The sequence below is a fragment of the Falco rusticolus genome, chromosome 2 (genome assembly GCF_015220075.1).
Source record: "Falco rusticolus isolate bFalRus1 chromosome 2, bFalRus1.pri, whole genome shotgun sequence".
Taxonomy (NCBI): Eukaryota; Metazoa; Chordata; class Aves; order Falconiformes; family Falconidae; genus Falco; species Falco rusticolus.
The window spans coordinates 9,378,763-9,402,791 of record NC_051188.1 but is presented as its reverse complement, the minus strand read 5'-3'; the positions used below and the strand labels follow the sequence as shown (position 1 = coordinate 9,402,791).

Sequence of the window (24,029 nt, the reverse complement as noted above, 5' to 3'; positions counted from 1 at the left end):
GCTATCAGTCTGATCTTCCCTTGAGCCAGTATAATGTTTTGTATATCATTCCATCAAAAATGTCATTTTAATTCACCAGCTGCAATTACATATGATTGCTTAATTAGAATAAGCTGTAAAAAAAAGATGCACTTGAAAAAAAATAAATTGTGAGTTTGGCTTTAAAGTAATTTTGCTTGTTGAAATTGAGCTATTGAGCAAACAATGTTTATATGCTGACTTTTTTAAAAGGAACAAAAAGTGCCATGCTTGATAATATATAATTTATTTTAGCCATTATATAAATGGGAAAATGTCACACAATAATTTGAAACCTCTTTAAAAATATTCAGTGCAATATGATAAAATGTCAAGATGGCATGATCAGTCTCACGGACTTGATTTTCAAGAGCACAGTATGTTTGTATTTCAAAGCAACCCCTACAATAACAACACCAAATATTTTTCATATTTAATTCTTTAACATTTATGTAGAATTCTTCACACACATATTGTCTTACCTAGTCTAAAGGCCAGCCTTAACTCTGCTGCTATGAAATGCAAGTTCTTCATCATTCCTTAACCACAAGACCAAGTAATATTGCGGGTGAAAAATACTACTTGCACATAAGATCTGACAATTAAAAAATATAACTGAGTCCGGAAAGGCAGATGAACTGTCCAAGTTCCAGGCATAAGCACATTGCAAAGACTCTAACAATGATGGAAAGACAATATTTCATCAATACACTGTAAAGCTTTCTGAATTCCCTCTCCTCTCTTAATTTCACTGTCCAGGGCTTTGAAAAAGTCTTGCTTCAGGTTTATTTCAAAATGGCCAAAAAGAGAGGTTTAGGGTTGAAATTATAGTTATTACCTACTTTGATTATTGTTAAGTTGTGGGAAAGAGCTTGATTCAGAGTTTTAGACAGCTAATACTATTTTCAGTATCACAGACCAAAAACTGCAATCCCATCAATTAAGAAGCATCTTAGGAATTAATCACTGCAATGCTGAAATTAAGTCCCCAATATATAATTACCCATTGCCCTACAATGAGATTTGGCTGTATAATCACTCTCCTCTTAAGTGTTTCTGTGGAAACATTACTTTTTCCACCCTTGCCAGGTAGTTTCATCAGGACATTACTCCTGTGTTGATTAGAGCTACTCTGTTCCTCTGGGGTTAACAGTGCCAAGCACATACTTGGTGCTCATTAATTAATAACTTTTCTGCATGTCAGTAGAAGATTGCATTTGAAATATGGATCGATGACAGCTCTCCATCTCCAACACATCAAATTACATTTGCTTTGCATTGCATTAAAGAAAAACCAAAGACATCCTGAGATAACTTTTAGTTAGTTCAACTTCTTACCAAAAAAGAAGAGAGAGAAAAAAAATCTTATATCTAAGAGTAAAAGCCAGTTTCTAATTGCTGGGGGGGGGGGGGTATTTTTTTTTTTTTCGGAGGACAGGTTATCTGAAACAACTACTTTTCGCAGTTGTAAGCACTTGTCTTTTGGGTAGTCTTTCTCAGCCGGTGTAGCTTAGATAGTTTAACAGAATCTGTATACTACTACCCACATCTATCCATAGACTACGTTTCAGGTATTTGACCATACTGCTCAGAAATGTGGGCTATGGCACAACTTCTTGGTATGGCCTGCCAACACCCTCCAGATACACTCCCATATGGAATGGACTGTTGGTCAAGGCATCCAAGACTCTGCATGGAAATCAAGACAGAGCAGGGTCAGGAGGGGCCATGAGCACACCTGGGTCTCACTATAACATGAAGACAGGACCACCAGGATATCAGCACCTGGTTCTAAAGTGTAGGCATAGTGTAATAAAGACCACATCTAAAGACTATCTGCTTCAGCTCTTTGTCGTTGTACAAGGGCTCACAATTTCACTGGAAAACAAACAAACAAACAAAAAAAAAAAAGTAAGGATCTACACATTACAACTGGTTTCTAGCAGTTGGATGACTATTAATCTCATTCAGGATGATGATCCCCTTATTTCGCCTTTGTTTCCCACAGTATCCATTAATTTTTGCCGACAAGAGGAGTTTTGTTGAGAGGTGAAGGAGGCAAGGAAAAGGTCCAGCAGTCCTTCATTCCCGAGCAGTCACACTGGTGTTTCCAGCCATGTATCACATGTACATCAAGTTCACTAAAAGCCAAGGCAGTACAGACAGACATGGTTTCTTTCAGCCCAGGAGGAAGTTTCTTTCTCTACTGATTTCCTCTGGAGAGTGCAGAGCACTGCTGTGTAGGACAGAGTGATGCGACAAAGTATTCAGCAAATAGACAAGTGCCAAAGTGACTGAATTACTAGGAATTACTTCCCAAATTTCCTGTCAATGATGAACATCTATAAAAAATATTAGTATGCATCATTACGCATTTTTCTTAAGATAACTCATCTCTGTGCAAGAAAATGACACAGCTCATAATGCTACACCCAAAGACCCCAAAAAAAACACTAAAAATGACTCAAAATCTTTTAAATTCTTAAACAGAATTTAGCAGCTGCCTTTCTGCACAGAAGCAAAGTCTTCTGTCTTTTCTAACTAATACATAGTCCTGGAATTGACAATGAGTCTATTCTTGCAAATACTACTCACACTGCCTCCTCCATACACCAGCTGAAATACCACATTAATTTTCACATTAACATTTTTTATGACAACTGCAAAGAAATGTTTGAGGGTTTTTTCTCTCCTCAGGTTAAATCTTTTCAAGCAATCCTTTGTTTTAACAACCAGGAAGGGGACATTTTTCTAATGTAAGACCTTCTGAGGCAAAATCATGTCTTTTATCTGCTCTGAAAGCTGAACACCTTTTTTTTTTTTACACAGAACCTCTGATGTGCCTTTCCAGAATGGTCACCCACAGAACTTTGCATCTTCCTTGCACTGGTTAGATGCAGTTTTCAGACTAGGAGGGTTGATTAGAGTTTGGTCACTGTTTTCATAATTACATGGATATTTAACACTGACTGAATGGCAGTGGAGCAGTTACTATGATTCAAAGCTTTGAGGTATTCTATGACAGCATACTATTTCTGATGGTGTAATTTTCTCTTGAGTGGATGGAAAAACTCGAGAGATTCATAGTATCTCTCCTCTGATGTTCATGGCAGTGAAACCTATGCTAGTGACTGAGGAATGGGCAGTTTGGGGGGTTTCTTTATCTGCGTCACATACATCCTAGCCAGGGGTTCTTCAGGATGGAGTTACCAAGGACACTTACCTCGTTTCCTTCTGTTGGCTACTTTTTAGTATTCAGCTTATTGTGAACATTTAGAGTCCCCAAATTCCTTCTCTTAGTCTTGACTTTCTCTCTTTCTGTCTTGTTGGGCACAGAGTACCTCTTTTGGCTATCTGAATGTAACTGTGTTTCCTTCCTGCTCTTCCCAAACTCTACTTCCATTGATGTCTGACACCTCCACCCCAGCTTTATTTCCTTTTCTTTCCTGTGAAGTTTCTAAAATATTCTTTTCCTTTTGCTATTTCTCTCTGTCTACCCCAATGTAATTTGTACAATCCAGTTTGACTTCCTTCATATTTTTCAGTGAATTTATCTACTCTCTAAGCCCCTCCACTTTTTCCTCTGCTCTAGGAAACTTAATATGTATGTGTCCTGCACGAGTTTCGTGCCTCTCTGGGAGCACTCCATATACCGCATTCTGGATTGCCTTAAAAGCTTGGTAGCCAGTCCACAAAGCTCCTGTTGTTCCTCATTTCAGTAAGGTTACAATTATAAATGAAAGGACCTCTCTGCACTGAGCACACCTCATTTTACTGTCTCTGGTTCACTCTCAGATTCACGAAGGTTCTTCCTCAATTATTTATGCAATATACACTGCCTCTGAGGATCTGCTAAAACTGCATCCAAAGTTTAGCTTCACTTTGTGTGCACTCAGGTTATTTCTCTTTTACAGAGTTGTTCTTTTCAAGGTACCTTTTGCTATCTAGATCAGGTCATTGGATAAGCAATCAATAACTGATTTATTCTGTAATACTAGCAGTGTTAAAATGTACCAGCTTCCTCACAGAAGTGTGTTAAATGCCCACAGTGCAGCTCCTCACATGTGGGAATGGGTTATCACAAACTTTTAGAGAAGACTTCTGCAAGCATTTTGCCCAAATTTTATTAAAGCATTTAAACAGGGATTTCAATACCTAGCACAAGAACTTGTACAATGAGGGTGAAATTCACCACCAGGAACAGAGCCAGCATAAGACTTCTTCAATGCTCACTGCCCAGTTAGGTGCTCAGAAAGTAAACAATGACCAGTTCTTATCCTGGTATCTTATCCAAGGATTAATTAGGTCCTCAAGTATTAAAATGTTTATCCAAGTGAATTTTTCATCCAAGTGCAAGGTACAGTATTTAAAACATCCATAGTATTGAACTGGACTCTAGGATTGGGGTTGATTTCTCTTGACCTTATGTCTACATCTCAGCAAGTCACTAGCACCCTTATATTGCTAATGGAGGGAGGAAGGCCCACTGGGGACATGAACTGTGAGCCCACCCAAATGTTATCGCAGCAATCAACTACACCAGTGCTTGCTTTGACAAGCAGAGGAACAAATCCAGTGTAACAGAGATGGAGGATCAGAGAAAAAGATTAAGTTAGGGTTGACAATGTGGCCACCAGCTGATTTCTCACTGATCCTTAATTGAATTGTCAAACTGTTCAGCCAAGCATTTTCGTCTGACTCCAAAAAATATTAAAGACAGAAGGTTAGCATGCTATTTAGTATGCAGAATTTTTTGGCTCCTCCTATCTATCTATCTATCTATCTATGTATCTATCTATCTATCTATCTAAAAGGAAATGGTGAGCACCTCTCCTGCATAGCCCTGTTTGCTTTAACACAGGTCTGGGATTTTATGCAGTTGTTCCACTGCTCCCACAGCTGCTTTGCACTATACCCCACCACTGCCACCGTAGCATTCATGTGCATGGCCTTTTGCACAGCAGCTGTCACAGAAGAGCTGAGCATGCAATCACTTCTTTCTGTTTGCTCCTGTTGTTGTCGTGATTTATTAGGTACAAAGGCAGGAGACTGGCCCCGCACAAGTCGGAAATAGAGTGTTTCACCCCAAAAGGGAGTATGGGGAATGGTGGGAGAGCTACAATGACCAGGTAAGCAAACAGCAAGTGGCCTTAGGGCAGTGTGATATGTCTGTGAACAAGAGGAGCAGCCCTGGGACAATGCCAGGCCAGATCCTCTGTCTGTAATTCCTGTGCATCCCATAACAGTATGTTTAGAAAAGAAAAAGGAAATAGAAAACACGTGGCCACTGCTGATTTCTGTGTTCCATCTGACCTCCAAAATAAAACCCTGCACCATGTTCATTCAAGTGATCCAAACCACGTGTCCTGTGTGATGTTGTTGTAATATGGTGCTCTGGGGAGGAGAAGCCTTACACCAGACTCACTAAGCCAGTAGAGCAGATAAAGAGAGACAGCATTCAACCTTATAATAAGCAGCTCCAGAACTCCTCTGGAATGGTGGTCCCACTACATGTCAGGGGTTACATTAGGTCTAGTCAAAAGAGCTTTTAAAAAGACCAGAGAAAAACTGATGGATGAAAACATTTTCATTATGAAAATGTTGGTTCTTCTTATTAAATATATCTTGTGGGAAAGTGCTGAGTTTTACAGTGGTTTTAAGGAAAGGTTTCAAACTCATTTCAAATAGAGTTCAGAACACATTTTCATAGCTTTCTCCATTTAATTTAATTTATATATTTAATTTCAGATTTGTTTTGACCATTATATATTGCATGACACCGTCCACCAAAGTTACAATTTTAATGAATATCAAATACTAATTTTTTTCAGTGTTTCTGGGATGAACTGTTTCAATATGGCCATATTGATGTTTATGTATTGAAGTATTTCAAACTATTTAATTCTGTGAAATACTTGGAGATTTCAGCTATTCATCTCATTTTGAGCCAGTCAGATTTCCAAATGTTGAACTCTTCCACAGGACAGAAAATCCATTTCCCCAGACATCTCCATTAATAAATGAATAAGCAGCATGTGTCACAGATGGTTATAAATCTTTCATGAAATAATACTCTTAATAAGCATTGTATCGTTGTTTTACATTCTACTACAAGTTACAAGCATTTTGTTTACCATTTACTAAAAGACCTACTCACTTATTCCTTATTGACCCCTGCAAGGTATTTATAAATGTAACCTTAGAGCACAGTATGACCAAATTATAGCTTTACTTTCCCCAAGTGTTACATGACAGGTGAATTTCACCATTGCAGGAGGGTGTTCAGTGAAACACTTGCACAGTGTTATGTTCCCCTTGGGTACCACAATATTCACTCATGTACATAAGGCTATCAACTATAACACCACACAGCACACACCTGGGGGACTCCCGCTGTTTAAGTAACATCAGGAACATTCATCTTTCAGTCTTGTACAAAATGTATACACACCTGTTGGTTTGGGGTTTTTTTGTCAGCTGGGATTCTGTTTCTTGTCTGTGTGTTGTCTGGAATTTTTCCCCCCTACATTTCATTGCCTTCAGTGATATTTATTCTTCATTTAAAAGCTATCTGCAGTCAATATATAAGAGAAAAAGAGCAGAAAAGTACATGTAAATGCCAAACAACTGTAATTTGTTGTACAGTATTCAGCTCTGTTTTGCCTGGCCATATTTATATATTTGAAAAACTTCTTTTTTTTATATTTTATATCTTCACAGTGAAGAATCTGTTTGCATTCCAGACTGTAATCGATCTGAGTCAAGTAGAGAGGAGAAAAAGCTTCCTGTTAAAGAGGATGCCCTAACAGTCAAAAAGACTGGAAACTGTGTCAGTCTAATAGTTCCACAGCAAGACTGTCAGCTGCAAGACCTACTCAAACAGTTAAGAATACTTGCTGCTTAACAGAGAGTGCAATTGCATTTGATGGCTGTGTTTTGTTGTCTCCAGCCACAGTGTCCTGGCCAGTGGTCCTTGTCAAATTTCATGAGCTAAGTAGAGCTACCACTGCATAGCCTGGGAACCTCCCAGAGAGAACCTAGATGTTGCAGAAAGGAAAGTAGGTGCCATTCTCCTGTCTCAGTAAGTATCAGACCAGTGCTAGAAGTTACTGGGATGAAGTGCAGATGGAAAAAGACAGATGCAGGGGTCTGACCATCTGCGAATAATGAAAAAATCCCAATGGGATGAAAAGGTCCCATGATACTGACCAAATCCCACTTACATACTTTCAGTCTAAAAAATGCTGTGCAATTTCATACTGGGCAGTGCTGTTTAATCCTACATGCAATATTACTTTAGTGTTCCAACTCTAGCGTGGATTTTTTATATTTTTCACATTAAGGCCTAACTATGTCTGTATATTAGAATGGCTTGGGATTTTTCAATATGAAAAGTGACATAAAAATATCAGTAATGGGTATGCTAGGTGATACTTTGTAAGGCTATTTCTGAGTAAGGGAAATTTCTACACCCTACATCACCTGTAAGCATCATTCATACATATCTGATAAAACCCGTTATGGAATGGGATGTTTTATGAGGCTTTCACAAAGCAGGCATCACAATTATCTTTTTTCTTTTTTTTTTCTGCACTTCTTGCATCATATCTGCATTTCTGATTAGATTAAATGCAATGAATAAGAAACTGCTTAGTAATTCACAAAAATAATTTTTCTGCTGTTAAGTCCCATGTGCATAAATATCACTGTAATTATTTATCAGGCATACCAAACACCTGAAATTCTTCCAATGGTATACTCTTTGCAGAGGATAGAATTTAAATCAACCCTTGATTATGGAGATATAACTGGGAAAGTTATTTTTTCCTTTTTTCTCTTTTCTTTTCTTTTCTTTTCTTTTCTTTTCCTTTCCTTTCTTTTCTTTTCTTTTCTTTTCTTTTCTTTTCCTTTCTTTTCTTTTCCTTTCTTTTCTTTTCCTTTCTTTTCTTTTGTTTTCTTTTGTTTTCTTTTTTCTTTTCTTTTCTTTTCTTTTCTTTTCTTTTCTTTTCCTTTCTTTTCCTTTCTTTTCTTTTCCTTTCTTTTCTTTTCTTTTCTTTTCTTTTCTTTTCTTTTCTTTTCTTTTCTTTTCTTTTCTTTTCTTTTCTCTTCTTTTCTTTTCTTTTCTTTTCTTCTCTTTTCTTTTCTTCTCTTTTCTTTTCTTCTCTTTTCTTTCCCTTTCTTTTCTTTCCTTTTCTTTCCTTTTCTTTCCTTTTCTTTCCTTTTCTTTCCTTTTCTTTTCTTTCCTTTTCTTTTCTTTTCTTTTCTTTTCTTTCCTTTTCTTTTCTTTTCTTTTTTCTTTTCTTTTTTTCTTTTCTTTATTGTGCACTGCTTGTGCTTCTGACCAGAGTCATGAAAGCTGATGGCTCCTATTTTTCCCTGTTTCCATTTTGTACCTTTAGCAAATTATCAGTGAAAAAACACGTTGACTAATCAATGTTGAAAGCATTTTAAAGCTTTGTGCATCAGGAAGCAGAGCTCACAGTTCAAGAGGCAACATTGTCCTCTTTGCCTCCTGGAAACAGGATGCTCCAGTGTAGTAGACGTGCTCAGAGATGCTTGAAGTGACATTTTCTCAGACAAGAAGTGAAACCCAGCACTAGCTGCCTTAATTAACAATTGCAATGAGGTCACAGTAATAGAGGAAAGAAGATACATCTGCTATCAAAATCATTTTTGCATTTTGGGTCATAATAGGTGTCCTATAAATGTTTCATTCAGATACCAGAGATTTCAATTCCTGTTCTAACTAGGCATGCTGCTGAAACAGCTGCCAGCATCAGCGTTGCTGGTGGCTGCGCTGGGAGATCACTGGCAAAGTTTCTGTCCATCAGCTTTCTCTCACCTTGTAGTTTCTTACATCCTTATACATTAAAGTAATTCGTATAAATGTCAGCTGTGATTTTCACATGGAAAAGAGGTACCAACAGATTACAGTTTGTGGAGGAACAGAAATAAATGCCCTGGCTGTTGTTAACAGAAAACAACTCTGCAAAATAATCACAAAATATGTTGTTTACTTCTAGAACTTGGGACAGGACAAAATTAATTTTTGCCCTGTATCATTCCTTTTATACCTTTTACTGTAATTTATTTCCATAGAAAAAGCAACATGGGAATAATTTAAGCTAAATGACTAGTGATGTGTCACTGACAGGTTATTTGTGTGTAGCAGAGTTGGCTTTCACCCAGGGAAACAATTCTATAGGCATGTAGAGGTTTCCTTAAAAACTATTTAAAATGAGAGGAATAGTAACAACATAAACCATTGCAGTGGTAGAACTGCTCTAGTTTAGACACCTTAGGGTTCTGCATCCAGTTTTAGTCAGTCACCCAGTATGTCCTGCAGTCCCAGGAGGAACAGTGGCTTCATACAGGTATATGGGAGTTCGCCACTTCAACCACTTATTTTATTCCAGTGTTTGTAGCATGTTGCAAGTCACTTGCATTCTCCCAGGGATGAACAACTTGGGTCACTACAAGCAAAATGTATATTGATCTGAGATTGTCTCAAGTGACAAGACCAGAAAAACAAAATAAAGACGTGCCCATGCCAGCATGCATCAGAGACACACACATAGGTCCACCCCTTATGAAGAGTCAGTTCTTAATTAAATCTACAGATAGCACTGTTTATCAATCATATCGAGTCTCTAACAAGTTTTCAGCAGAGGAGTCTAAAAGGACAACCGCTTCTTACTTTTTATTTTGAATAACAAGAAATTGCCTTGGCAGAAAGTTGTATGGACTAAGTACAGAAGTTTATCCTGCTTAACATTACCAGTTGCTTCTGTGGATAATTTCTGCCTTAAAGACAGCAGAAGACTGTCCTTAAGGAACAGGCTTGGTCTGCACAGTGTTGGAGCAAAAATTTAACTACATCATCTTCTTATAAAACAAGATATAGTTTCAAGTTTGAATTCAGCACTCTACTTCAGCCATTGAAACATCTAAGTGTAACTGCTGCCAATTTTAGCTCAAAAAAATGTAGATCAGTCTTGTGAAATATAAACTTCCATGCCTGGATTTATAAATTAAAGAATTTGAAATCATTCCTTATTATATTAATGTGAGGACAGGTTTCAAACAGATCATGCAGGTCTCCATCAAGTTATTGTCTAGTATCTGTTTTCACTTCTATCATTTCGAATCTGGATTCAGATACTGATATTGGTATGTGTTAAAGAACAAAAATTCCCTTAAATTTTTGTATTAATCTCTATTGATTTCCCTTGCGTTCCAGTTTCCACTGCTGAATAATACTATGTAGCTATGCATTCTAAGCTTTCCTAGAAAATAATAAATTCCATCATTTTAAACAGATTTTCTTATTTCATTTAAAGATATGAACAAGAGAACAAGTAACTTTTCAGATTACATATGCTTTCAGAAACTCTTAATACTAGTCCCTAGGCACTCATCACCAGAATTCAGTTTAGCAGCTTCAGGTAATTAATGAGAATGGCACCCTTGCTAAAGTATGAGGTTTTAGCTGCTGTGGTTCTCAGGTCCTCTTCTTCTGTTTCATTTCTTCTGCAATTTGAAGGACCTCACAAAACACATTTGCTTTAATAGTATCTGGCTAAAGAAGCCCTGGTGGCAGAGCTATGCACCATCTCATAGATAATCATACCACAGAGCAAGAAATGCTGAAACAAAACTTCTGCTACTACAACCAAAAATGAAGTGATATATTCTAGGTAGTAAAAAGAAATTATGTGTAAGGGGAGGGGAACATTTTTCTTAACACCTAAATGGATAAAAAAGTTAATATCACTTATTAATACAGAACAAAGCCCTAAAGGCAAAACTTAAGTGACTCTGAAATGAATAAGTAAGAGAAGAAAATGAGAAACAATAGTAATTGCTATTCTGTCAGTAAGTGGACAACTATAGAGGAAATATTTGAAATATCAGACACTTAAAAGCTCTCTCATTTATACCACTATCATTTCTTATACATGTTATACCATGGTAGGTCTAGGAGGCTGGGAAGAAGCCTAGCTATCAAAATCAAAGCAGCTTTTAGTAAAGTGACTCAAGAAACAATTAGTATTACTTGTGAGGGAATCCCTCTTGTACATAAAGCTTAACCTAAATAACATATATTGAAATAAAAAAAAAAATGCATAATGGAAAAAGCTTTGTTTTACCAAAAAGGAAGTATTTTGCTAGCATTTTGGATTGGAAATTATGTCAGTAATTGGCATTTACTCTTCTACAGGTACAACCTATACTCTGCTCTGCTCTATTCCATGTAGTGTGCCAGCAGAAAAGCAGAGTGGGGTAGAAAAATGTGTATTCAGCTAAACTTAGCAGTGGAATTCCTTTGGGAGCTCAAAAGTGTAATTATTCTGTTCTCATCTGAGGAAGCCAAAATCTGTGTGCAAGAAAACTCTAGAATTTCACAGACCTAAAGTTCCCATCATCAAAGGGTTATGGAAGAGCTGGGCATAATAAATACAAACAACTCCATTAGTAGGGATCATAGTCTATGTCTGCAATCTATCTTTATTGCTCTGTTTTTAGTTTGCATGCATTGCAGTGGTTTCCAGTTAACCTGACAGAGCAGCAAGAGGCAGTTAGAGCAGGATCTTAAAGCATGATCACTGCAATTTATCTGTAACACAGCTTCATGCCAGTATAAGAAAGCAAGGGGCGCTGCTTTCACCAAGGTAGTAAATGATTGCACACCTCCCAGTATAAGAAAGCAAGTGGTGCTGCTTTCACTGAGGTAGTAAATGATTGCACACCTCAGTCCAGCATCAACTTTGTAGTAAGTAGGTGCAGCATGATGAATTGGATGATACATTTCTGAGAAAACAATTTCAATTATTGCTGGGCAAACTATGGGATTTTAACTATAGGGTTCATTCATACTTATAAATTGCTGCTTGCTTCCTGCTCAGTTTTTTATATCAAGGAATTTGCAATGAATAATGGTCAAGTCTTTTAGCACAAAATTTACATCAAACAGCCACCGTGTCTCCTTTAGAACCCTAGGATCTCCATGAGAGCCACACATACAGCTTGATTACTCTTGGGCACAGTGCAAAGGCAGTAAACAAGTGCAGCAGCCAAGGCTGATCCAAAACCAGACTGGCATTCAGGGGGCTGGTGACAGTGGCTCTGCTGAAGATTTAACTGTCAGTTGCCCTTGCCAAGGGCTGGAGACATCCCCAGCTTCATCCTTTTCCTTTCCCCAGGCTGTTCACCCTCATATCCCTCCTTAATAACTGTCTCCTGAGTGGTGACCAGGGAGTGGCATGTTCCCTTCGCAACCTCTTACAATCTGACCTTCAGTAAACTGAAAATACCTTCATGCATTTAGTGCTCATGTGCAGACTTCAAGCCATAGGGTTTGAACATCTGTACTAAGCCAGCACTTCAGTCAGGAGGCGTGCTACATTTTTCTTCAGGCAAGCTTTTCCATTTGCATTGGCTAAGCCTTCATGTTAATGGCATTTATTTCACGCCTGTGGCAGGCAGGTCTGTCACAGATCCCTCTGAGCTCTGAACTCAGCAGAACTTAAGAGACTCCACCAAGGAGGACATCCAGGACTAGAACTAGGCCCTCTCTTTCTGTCAGATCAAAGTTGTACGTGCTGGGTCACCCAGCCTCCTGGTCCACCTCAAACTCAGCAGGAGTTGGGAGGAGGTGTCTCATGGTCATCATATGAGAACTAGAGGCAAGATCTCACCTGCCAAAGGATCCAAATCTGCTCCCCCTGCTCCACTGTTGGCACTGAGCTCCCACTGAGCTCAAGACTCAGCACGGCTAAAGAGACAGGGCTCTCAAACATCTAACAGCCACCAAGTACATGCTCCAGTGAGAGGAGCACACAGTCCTCAGAGGCAACAGTTTTCCTCTGGGAAGACGTTAGTGTCAACTCCTGATCAGCTCAGAATTGCATCCACCAGAGATGCAAAGAGTCAAAGTGATCAGTGCTACAGGTTAGATTTTGCTTTTCCTTCTGGCTTTGACTGAGGTCCAGCAAAAAGAAAGTCTTGTCTGAACAGCAAGTTACAAGCCACCAGCTGTTCTGCCTGGCATTTTGCGGGTAGGTGCATGTCAAGTAACTTCCAAGATCCAGATAACATCCTGGTGATCACTGCAGCAAAGAGGTGAGCCCTTATGTACTCATACAGATCATCTCCCAGTCTAACCTCTCTTAAAATACCCACTGGTTTACGTTGTGTTTGTCTGCTGGATTCTTTCATGCTGCTGTTGGGGAAAGCTGTTGACATATGTAGTGTTACATGATCCGTCGTAATTCCATGTAATGTAATTGTGGATGTGAACCCACAAGAAGGTTTTGTTTATAGTCAGCACACAACTTTTTTTTTTCAGATGACTGGAAGAGCTATTTAATTGATAGTGTGTGGCAAGCCTCCACATGAAGGCTGGTATAAAGTCATCTGTGTTTAGTAAACTATGTGTCTTGCAAACTGTTCATTGCAGGCTAACGTGTGAGCATATCTATTTCAGGCTTAAAAAAAAAACCAAACCAACCACAAATTTGTGATACTCTGCCAGGGTCTCTGAAGTGGTTATCTTTCCAAAAATCCTAAATGGCTGTGGCAAATGTTTGGAAACCAAACTGAATTGTTTAAAGCTCTGTTGCATTTTATATATAAATCATGCTTATTTGTATGTGAAGACTATGTTTTTTCTGTTGACATCATTTCAGAGTCATTGTCTGTTTCAGCTAAGAAATTTTTCTAAATGGTCTTTCTTAATCCCAAGAACTATAAGTTAATGTACGTCTAAACACCAGCTTATCAGCCTAAGGAAGATGTGAAAGGAGTAGTTTCATACCAGGTGTTTATAAGTGCCACAACTGGCTTTTTTTAGGTAGCAAGAGGAGAAAAATGAGCAACTTGAATAAAGAGCAGAGTATGATGAGATCTGAAGAGAAATTACCTTTAGAGGACTCATTTTGCAGGAGAGTGAAGCAAAATGTTTGTTGCTGTCTCCAAACTCAAGTCACCATGAGGAGCTGTTTGTATAACTTGTCCGTTCTTTCTTTCTTACTAGGAATATAGTTTTAGTTGCTAAGCTGACCTGCAATTTAAAAAAAAATAACATTCTTTAACCTAGCGGTGGCTAACTTACCCAGTACCTTGATGAAGAAGTCACCCATTAGAAACCTCTTTCCACCCACAACCAGTATAGCCCCTTTCTGAATATTGCTCCAATACTTCCAAGTAGTGGGATATAAGCAGAATTTTTCCCACCTGTAACAGGCTACACTTCTCCATGTCCCCACCTACACTCCCTGCCCCAGCCCAGGAATCCATGGCTAGCAGCCTACACAAAGCTCCTTGCCACCAAATGCTCCCAGGCCAGCCTACATACCCGCCCCCTGCAACCCAGCCAGTCCAGGTCTCTCACCTACTCCCTCCAAGCATTTACTTCTTCCTTACTCCTCCATGCATCCCTCAGTCCAAAAGCCCTCCCCCCCCCCCTTCCTGACACCAATCCAACATAAGAGAAACCATCAAGCTGCTCCGTCCCCCAGGATGGACACTGCCTATATCCCAAGGGCGGCAACAGAGGGATCAGCAGTGGCCATGAACTAGCACAGAGTAGGTCATGGCTGGATGCACAAATGGCCCATGAACTGAGCTGGCACACGTATTTTTTTCATAGAACGTATAGGTATAAATGATAGATATAGATATATTGCAATAGATAGGTATAGATACAAATATAGATATGGATGAAATTACAGTCAAGTTTTATGATGAATATAAGCTCCAGGATACCACATACCCACGGTATAGGTATAAAGATTATATTTCTAACTTTGATGCATGTTGCCATCTTATCTCATTTCTGTTTACAGCTCTAATGGGAAATCGGTTTCCTGGGCCCAGAATGAGAAAAGCAGCCGAGGAGCACACCTTTGGCAGCGGTTGTCGATCCACATCAACAAAAAAGAGAACCCAAATCAAACCGCAGTCATCAAGCCTTTTTCTAAAAGCACAGATAGTAGCCGACATAGTAGCAGCGCTACATTTCCAGAGGCTAGTGCCAAAACGCTTTACGATGTTTCGGAAGCAGAAGAGCAATACCCAGCTCAGTACCAACCACAGACTCCCTCGCCTATCAGCACCCTGAGCCACAGAACTGCCTCCGTTAGCCGAACAGAAGATGATGCCCCTACCTTCCAGTCAGAGCCTCCTCAGCGGAGTAGCTCCTCTCAAGGCTCCCTCATGGAGCAGATCAGTAGCGTGGTTACTCGCTTTACAGCCAATATCAGCGAGCTGAACTCTATGATGCTTTCAACAGCCAGTCCAGGGACAATGGTGGCCACTCCTCTCTGCTCTTCATACCTGATTCCACGGGAAATCCAGCTCCCTACGACAATGACCACATTTGCAGAGATCCAACCACTTCCTGCCATTGAAGTTAACGGTGCTTCGCAGTCAGCTAGGAAACCTTCAAATGGCAGCATCAAAGAAGGCACTTCAGAGACCCCATCAGCCAAGCAAGACCTGGAGGAGTTGGTAGCTTTAACTCCTCCTTCTCCTTTTAGAGACTCTATCGATTCTGGAAGTGCGTCTCCCAGCTCTCCAGTTTCTGAATCGGCTCTCTGTATCCCGTCCTCCCCAAAGTATGACACACTCCTCATCAGAGATTATACTCAAAGTTCTTCTTCGCTGTGAATGTAGTTCAAGGCAACGTTGGATCTCAACGACTACAAGCAAGTAGTGAGGGGACAGCCAGGCCTTCAAGATCTCCAGTGTTTACGCAGATAGAGCAAGAGGTGTTGGGTCATCTTGTGAGAAACAGAGAGGAAGAAGACGAATTACTTGAGAAGTGGAAACATCAGATTAATTATGCTGTTTTAAAGACAAAATGACTCTTGGCAGATTATCGTGGCCTTAAAAAAACATGGGCTTTTCAGAAACACTGAATCTATTTTTGAGGGCTTATAAGGAGTCTGTTAAATCAGTTACATACCAAGTGCTTTGCTTTAGTATTACAATGAACTGTGTGTACACTATACGGGGCAGGGGGGGAACTAGATTGTAAACAACTGTACAATGGTTTGTTTGTTTACTCTGATTCCTTACCCAGAAGTGAACCTTGATCTTTTATCAAGAATAGAAGACCAAACATTGAATGTACATTTTCTAACAGACTCAAATCTGGGACCAACCTGTCAAGCTTTCTTTCTTTTTTTTTTTTTTTTTTTTTTCTATGAAGATCTCGGAAAGCAGTAATGTATGTCCAATAACTACCAAACTTCTTGCTGAAGCATACTGTGTCCGTGAAACGTTCCACGTGGATAACACTAAGCTGAGGCTTTGCAGTGAGTGACTGCAATATGGAGGGCTTTACAAGTGACTTCTCAACCTACACGTTTGTTTATGAAATTCTCTTCTCTCAGTATCAAATATTCGATTTGTTAACATTGGATTCACCTTCACAGCAACAAAACCCAAGGAAGACTTCCTGACTATTTCACCATGTTGCCAACTAATAATGAAGTAGCAAAAAATATTTTCTGGAGTACTGTTTTGTAATTCCCTTATCAGGGCAAGTTGTTGAGGTGAATATTCTCTTTCTAGCAGCACTACCAAGCTATATTATAGCTGCACTCCCTACTGAAATCCACACATTTTTATGGATGTTCTTATGCTAAGATTACCAGTTAAAATACTTATTCGGGTTCCCATAGACTCTGCTTGTAAGGAACAGGTAAACACCCTAAGGATTTTCTCCATGCTTTGAATGACAGAATTCTAGGAGACCAAGCTGGATTATGATGAATGCTAACTGTCAATGGAAAGGTTGTCATAACTCATAGATAGGGAGAAAAAACCCTGTGTCAAACTCTGCTTAGAGGTGATTTAACCACTCTTTAGTAAGCAACAATTTTAACCTTATTTAGCTGCTGATGCCTTGCAGCTATGAACTGTGACAAAAAAAAAAAAAAAGAAAAAAAATCTTTCGAAGCAATACAGAGTAAAGTAAAAACAGAGAAGACCTAATGAGATATGAAGCAACAGAGTCTTTCTTTGTTTCTTAGCAACTCACAGAAGCAAGGGGATTCCCCTTATTTTTTTCCTATACCAAGGTAGTACAGTTTAGTGCACTTCATACTGTCACAGCACTTTTTTAATACAGGCAGGGAAGAGTTTTAAAGTTTGAATAGAAGCTACATAATTTTTGATAGGTGTAGTTACATAGAACTTGCAAGTCAGGCCCTAAACGCACACTGTATTGGCTCTCTTCTTCATGACATAGCTGTCCTCAGGTGCCAAACTTTTATGGGTTTGTTTTATTTTATTTAAGGATAGTATGAAATGGTGAGCAATGTACTTCAACTCAAAGTTGAGTTGATGTAGCCTTATATAGAAGACAGCCTCATGGAAGGGAGCCTTGATAAGGCTGCTATGTTTCATTTTCAAAACACTTAGATCTTATTTCTTCAAAGACAATAAATATTTTGTAATCAAAGTTCATACCCCCTTTTTCTCCCCATATCCAAAATAATAAATAATTGATCAAACAAAACAAACAAAAAAGATGAAAGCACATTCACATAGTTCAGCAAAGAGCATTTTTCTATTCCTTTGGGACATTAGTTTCACCATTATGTGCTGCACCCCAATTTGCTGCTCAACAACGTTAAAAAAACAAAAGCACTAGATGAACGAATCCAGGCTAGCACCTCACAGAGATACTTTAATGACTCTACATCCCGCACAAGACAGTGTTATCCAAGAGCGGTCTGTGGGCATGCTTGTTTTGCCAGGTAGAGTTGTTTACTAGCTATGCCTAGAGCGTGAACCAGCAGGTCACAAAACAGCTCTACTCCAGAAGGCAGGTAGATACACCAAGTCATGACTTTAGGTCCTTGTTGCTTATAGGTAGTTCTTGCCTCCTCACATGACTGATTAGTGCAGCTCTATGGTTTCCAGACCAGAGCTTGGTTTTGCCCTCCTGGGTCACAGTACTAGCATGTCTCATCATTCCTTAGCTGCCCACATCTTTAGGAAAAGGCATCTTTTTTCACAGGTTACAACCAACCTGCATTTAAGGGAAGAGCACATCCAATTAGTCTGTGACAAACATTCACATTTAGGGAATTTGGGCCACTTAAATGTTGTTCATGGAAGACTTATATGATAATACATTTCCCATCAGTGCAATATTGTTTTGATATATACAGAGTGTACTGAGATAGTTAATGTGAATTTCAAAGGGATTCTATAACTATCTGTTCTCTTATACTTTAAGTTGTTGACCAGTGTCCTTACTAAAACATTTTCCAGCTTGATCTCTCCCTAGCCTTTTAGGTTCCTGTTTCTGTAGTCTTTTCTTATGTTGGTGGACACTTAATACCAATGTATTCCTGCTAAAATCTGTGGGCTTAACTGCACTGTGAAATAATCAACAGTGGAAATAAGGATTATACAGACAAACATAAAAATATTTTCTTAAAAATGTAATTAGTAAAAAGGAGTGAGATATAGAAACTGTCAAAATATAACTCAGCATAAATATACCTCTTCTGCTCCCAAACTGTGGTTCTGTGCAATCCTGGCCGTAGCTATAGCTCAGAGCTTCTTGACAACTTAAATATGTTGCCAAGATAATATAGGTGTGCATGTGCACATGCACACACACACAAATGCCTCAATCTAACATGTGAATACAGATTTTCAGAGGCTAAAACTCTAGTATTACAGAAAAGAAATTTTAAACACTTTGCTCGCTCTCATTTTGGCAGAAGTTGTGCATCTTCTGTATATCTATTAGCCACAGGAGAAATTTTAATTGCCCAAGGAACCAAGGATGAACCTTGCTGAGATTGCACCTCCCTGTTGCCAGTCTGTCTTTAATGAAAGGTAGGTCAGCCTTAGTGGCCTTTAAAGAAGGCAAAATCCATTTTAATTGTACAGGCTGGAATGTGTCGATGTCACTTTGTATGATATGTTTGGATTCCAACAAAGGGAAGAAAGGTTTTTTGGGGAAGAAGGTAACAATTATGTAATGACTGTAGCAGTAATTCAAAGGAGCCCAGTGGGAGATTTGCAAGACTGGAAAGTCCTTTGACAGAAGCCAGTGGGTTTGACATAAGAAAAGAGAAAATTATGAATTAAGACATTATGATTTCATTATGCTGTTTGTATGCTATTCTCTGTTTAGGACATTAAGATATAACGGCAGGGTTTTTCAGACATAAAAGCAAAGGTTACAATCATGAACACTTTCCAATCTAGCTAAAGACTGTGCAAGTACCAACTGAATGGCTTGTATTTGCCTTTCAATTTAGTACTGCTGCCAGAAAGGGAATTAAAAGAGTTGAAACTATTGTCATCTTGACCACAGGGACCTCGGAAAATCACTTGTTTCTTTTGTGCTTGAGGCCAACCCTGAAGAGTGAAGGTGTAACCACCTCTGGAATCTGTGTTTTTGAAATAAAGAGAATCACTCTGGCAAGTCAGCTGGGAAGAAGCATTAGCAATACTGAAGAAGAACTGTACTTTTTAATTGGCTCTGAAGAATAATTGCATGACTTTGGAGATGTGCTTCCTTGTACTTCTATCTGAACATTTGGTGCCTAGAACTCATACAGAGACCTTAGACCAGAGATTTTTAGACCATGGTCCACAAAGCACTTGCTGATGTTTCATGGAAGCCTGGTTGATCACAAAGTCCTGGCTTCTTCCATTGATTTCCACCTACAAAAATGAATTAAAAGTTAAATGCTAATTAAAATTTAACTGTTAAAAGTTTTAAAAGAAAAAAAAAATGTTAGCTTGCTTGGATGTTTACTCAGTTCCTGTGTTTGCAAAAGGAAAACTTTGTGATCAAAACTGTGAGAATAAGATCTCCAAAGACAGTAAACGGGAAGGCCAATCCGTGATTCAGACTCTGGTTGATAGCGGTGCTCACCTCGGGATGTTTTCTTTAGAAAAATCAAGATCAGACTGAACGACAGCACAGCTATGGGGTAGAAGTTCTGTAGAGGAAAGTGTGCAACTTTGCTATTCTGCTTAACGCATAATTTATGAGATGAGAGGGAAAAACGTGACAGCAACAGACAGCATGCAAAAAATGTCAGGTCCTTAGGGAAACCGGAGCACTATGCTCAGGATTAATAACATGACCGTGACCATTCAAATCTATTGGAGACCAGTGTCAGGCAGGACTGACCCAAAATAAGGACTTTGGTGCCTAAAGTTAGGATTTCAGCAGAATTTGATACCTATATTTAAAATCCAGTTTTAAAACCACTATTCAACTGTCACCTTAGTCAGGCATCTAGCATTGTGCATCTGCATATGCTCACAACTACCCTGATCTTGACACATCTAAGGATCTTTGCATCTAACTTACACTAAAATCCATTAGGGATCCAGAAAACAATGGTTCTTAGGTTAAAACCCTGTATATCCCATGACTCAGTACACAGAGTGCACAGCACATAGACCAGCAGGATCATACACCCTACGAAACTGAGTAGGAATTATCCTTTGTTTTAAGGCTATGGGTCTGGTTGTGCCGCTGTTTTTATAATAGCCTTGAGGTTAGAACAGTCAGTCAGAAGGCAAGAGACCTAAATTCAAACCCTGCCATTGCCAGAGGTGGTAGAAATCTTCCTCCTGGCTTGGAAGTGCTGTGATGACTCAGTGTTGAGGTACGCTCTGTTCATCTCACTAAGGTAACTTCACAGGACAGAAACAAATTCAAGAGTTCCAGAGTAGAACAGGAACAGCACCCTGATAGTACCTACTCTTGATATAATTGGGGATGGTATATAACCATTTAATATAAAATACATTAAAAATCTCTGCAGCAGGGACCAGGTGAGTATTTTAATGAAAAACAAGTGGAGACATGTTTTCTGTGCAATGTATTGGCTCAAAAAAAACCCCTTAAAATACTCCTCTGAAAAGTGCTTTAGTGACAGGAGGGGAGGATGTGCCTTTCCTTACCTCTGTGTCTGCAACCATCTTGTCTTCCGTCTGGAGTTCTCAGACCTCTCCATGGAAAGGGAGAGTCTGAGTCTTCTTGGATAGGTGAAGGAATTAAACTTTGGGTTCCTACTTCTCTGAGACTGCAGAAAAAAATGGACTCATTTCATTTTCCCCTGGCCATCTTTTTCGAAGGTGATCCAACCTTGAAACAAAAAGTATAGCTATGTCCAAAAATGGGTCCCAGTTGAAAATTAGTATTTTCTGTGCATTGCATTTCCATACTGGCTCAAGCAGAATAATCGCAGACATCTTTTTCCTTGTTGTATTGTTTAGCTGGACACCTAATTCTTCTCACAAACCTGACAGTATGGTTGGTCATTTAACAAAGGCTTCTGGCCTCCACACTAGAGCCGAGTAGTATTAAAAAAATAGGTATTACACTTCATAACTTTACGTGCTGAAGTCCTTTACTGGCATTGGCCCTGGACCTGTTGAGGTCAATGTCTAGATCTAGGCTATTTGCTTTAGCAGAGAATGATAAAGGCAGGATGTTCTTCCCACATTCTTTTGAATCAAACAGTAGACATATTTGATTAGGTTCATTCTTGAAGGAACTTGCTAGGCTTGGTGAATAGTACCCCTCCACCATTCTTCTTTATCATTGCTACTCTAGCAAGTATCTCAATGAGAAAATCAGACTTTGACTAAACTTGTTAAGGGATGTGAGACAACAGGTCCAAAAATAAGAAAGAGGTCACAGTTTTCTGGCAGTTTCATGAATCGCATAAAAGGAAGTCAATACTCTCCTTGAACAAGAATATCATTCATCTGCGACCCATTTCGGTGTGCACTGCACATATTAAAGACTTCAGTTGAATTATCTGAATTCACCTTTTTTGCTATGGTTTATTATTATACCCTCTGTTCAAATCTCTGCAATTGCCACTTACAATTCTAAACTGTGAAAAGGAAAAAAGATACAGACCAGTGAAGCATAAAGGTAAGTAAAAAATTCATCTAGGTGATGAATTGGTGTATATGGCTGGTTTTGTCTCGTCTGAGTAATGACAGTACAAACAAACAATAATCATTAAGTCACTCCAATCTGCCAAATGGGAACAAATATACTATGTATATTACATGTACTAATAGGATTATATGGCAGCTGCTGGTGGTATTTGTAATTAGAAATCTATATAGAATATAGATGTTTTAGAGAGACGGTGCCAATTCTAAAAGATTTGTGTGGGCTACAAGTGCTTGTAATTATTTTTTTTAATTTGCTAATAACTTATGAACAACTGGTTTCAAACATTCTGTGAGCGTTTGTTCTTTTTTATGTTGTTGCTGCTTATACTATTAAAAAATAGAGAATGTAAAGTTATTATTTTGATGTGAACTGAAAATGATTTTTCATAAAATTTAACATTTTTATCAGCTTTGGTTTTGCTTTCTACCTGTACAAATGTAATTTATTTTAGCATTGAAAAATACATTTGCTTGTTTCTCGATTGTCTACATCATGTTATAGTTGGTGTTTATGTAGAGTCAGGTACTTTTTGAACAGTATTAAAAAAATTCTGTGATATGACTGAAAAGTGGATATTTTTTTCCTCTGAAATACTTACATCTGTGTTCTCAGTGCATTTTTTCTGTGAAGCAGGTGTGCCTATACACAAGCTCTTCAATGATAATCTCTCTCTGCGTTGTTTTAAATGATTAACTACATTCATATAGTTGCCTACCATTCTAGTATAGTTTGATATTTCTCTTTTGAAACAAATACAGTTTCGTTGGTGAGGTATATATGGATTTTCAGGTCAAGAGGAAATAGAATAATAACCTAGTTTCAAGCAACCGAAAACAAAGCTGTTCAACTGAGAATTCATATATCAAAGTGTTATTTTTATGACTGTTGTAAGAAACCACATTACTCCTACCATTGCAGGTTTACATATAATCTTGAACTGCAAACAGAACATCTGAGAAAATTTTCTACACCCTTTAATAATTTGGTTTCTAGTGCTTTGCTATTGTCACCACTAGAAATTAATGCCTTACCTGGAGTCTGGCTACATTCTGTTTCCAGCCAACAGATTTTGTTTTACTTCCCCTGCTAAATGGAAAACAAAAGAAAATGAAACAAAAACCAAAACCCAAAAAACAATTTTCTTAGTTATAAATCTTCTCCATCCCATTCTAAAATCTGGTCTCACTTAGATTGGCATGAATCTGGAATAGCTGCAGTGTATGCAGTGACGAGCAGAATGTGAACTGCATCTCTCAGAACAAAGACTATCATACGCAGTGTTTTCTAAACACACCTCCAGAGGGACTGCTGATTTGCTTTATTTGCTGTTGAAGAATTAAAGGGAATAATTTCATTACACAATAGTAGGGAAAGTACCCGTCTATAACTAAAAATGAAGTGAATCCACATTGTGTCTTTGAACAATCTAAAAGTCCACTTCCCAAAGTAAACTCGTTCCATGCAGAATTCTCCATGGCAGTTGTTTACACAAAATATACTGCTTTAGGCAAAGAAAGTTTTAGCAAAAGAAACAGTGCAATTACACTACACTTTGGAGACAAGGATTTTGAAAACAATATGCAATAGCCTGCTTCACTGCAGAATATTTTTTTTTTTTTAAGCATTCTCTGGAACACTGGATCTAATATTTTTTTTGTTGTTTACAAGAAAAATTAATTCTTTCCATGCTCCATCAGCACCTCTCAGCTGCATTTCTTCTTGGTTTATATTATCACTACAGTATGATGGCATTCAAAACTAATAAACTAATAAATCCAATCCCAGATTTAATCACAATTTAGTGTTTACACAAAAAGAGAAGGGTACGATTCCATTACATGCCTTCAGAACTATCAGCGCACTGGCTGGTGAGACAAGCAAAATCTCAGTTTCTTGGAAAGTTTGAAATTTAATTTCCCTGCCTCTCTGGAGTATGAACTTTCTTTCATGTTTGGTCCATAAATGCCATCTGTTACCATAGAAGCCTTACTGCCAGCACTGCTGTGTTCCCACCAAAAAAAGCCACCACCAAACAAACAAA

The 24,029-nt window shown here is 38.5% G+C and overlaps 1 protein-coding gene across 2 annotated transcripts in view; it reads left to right on the top strand.

Annotated features, from left to right (window-relative positions):
* The window catches only part of LOC119143724 (metabotropic glutamate receptor 5), a 156,184-nt gene extending 133,788 nt beyond the window's left edge, over positions 1-22,396 (top strand). The window contains exons 7-8 of one of the 2 annotated variants that reach the window (XM_037378284.1): positions 5,052-5,147; positions 14,865-22,396. In XM_037378284.1, the coding sequence (XP_037234181.1) occupies positions 5,052-5,147; positions 14,865-15,687 (919 nt within the window). In that variant the 3' untranslated portion in view covers positions 15,688-22,396. The remainder of the gene's footprint in view (positions 1-5,051; positions 5,148-14,864) is intronic. The other variant, XM_037378285.1, reaches the window with a different exon arrangement.
* The last annotated feature ends 1,633 nt before the right edge of the window (positions 22,397-24,029 follow it).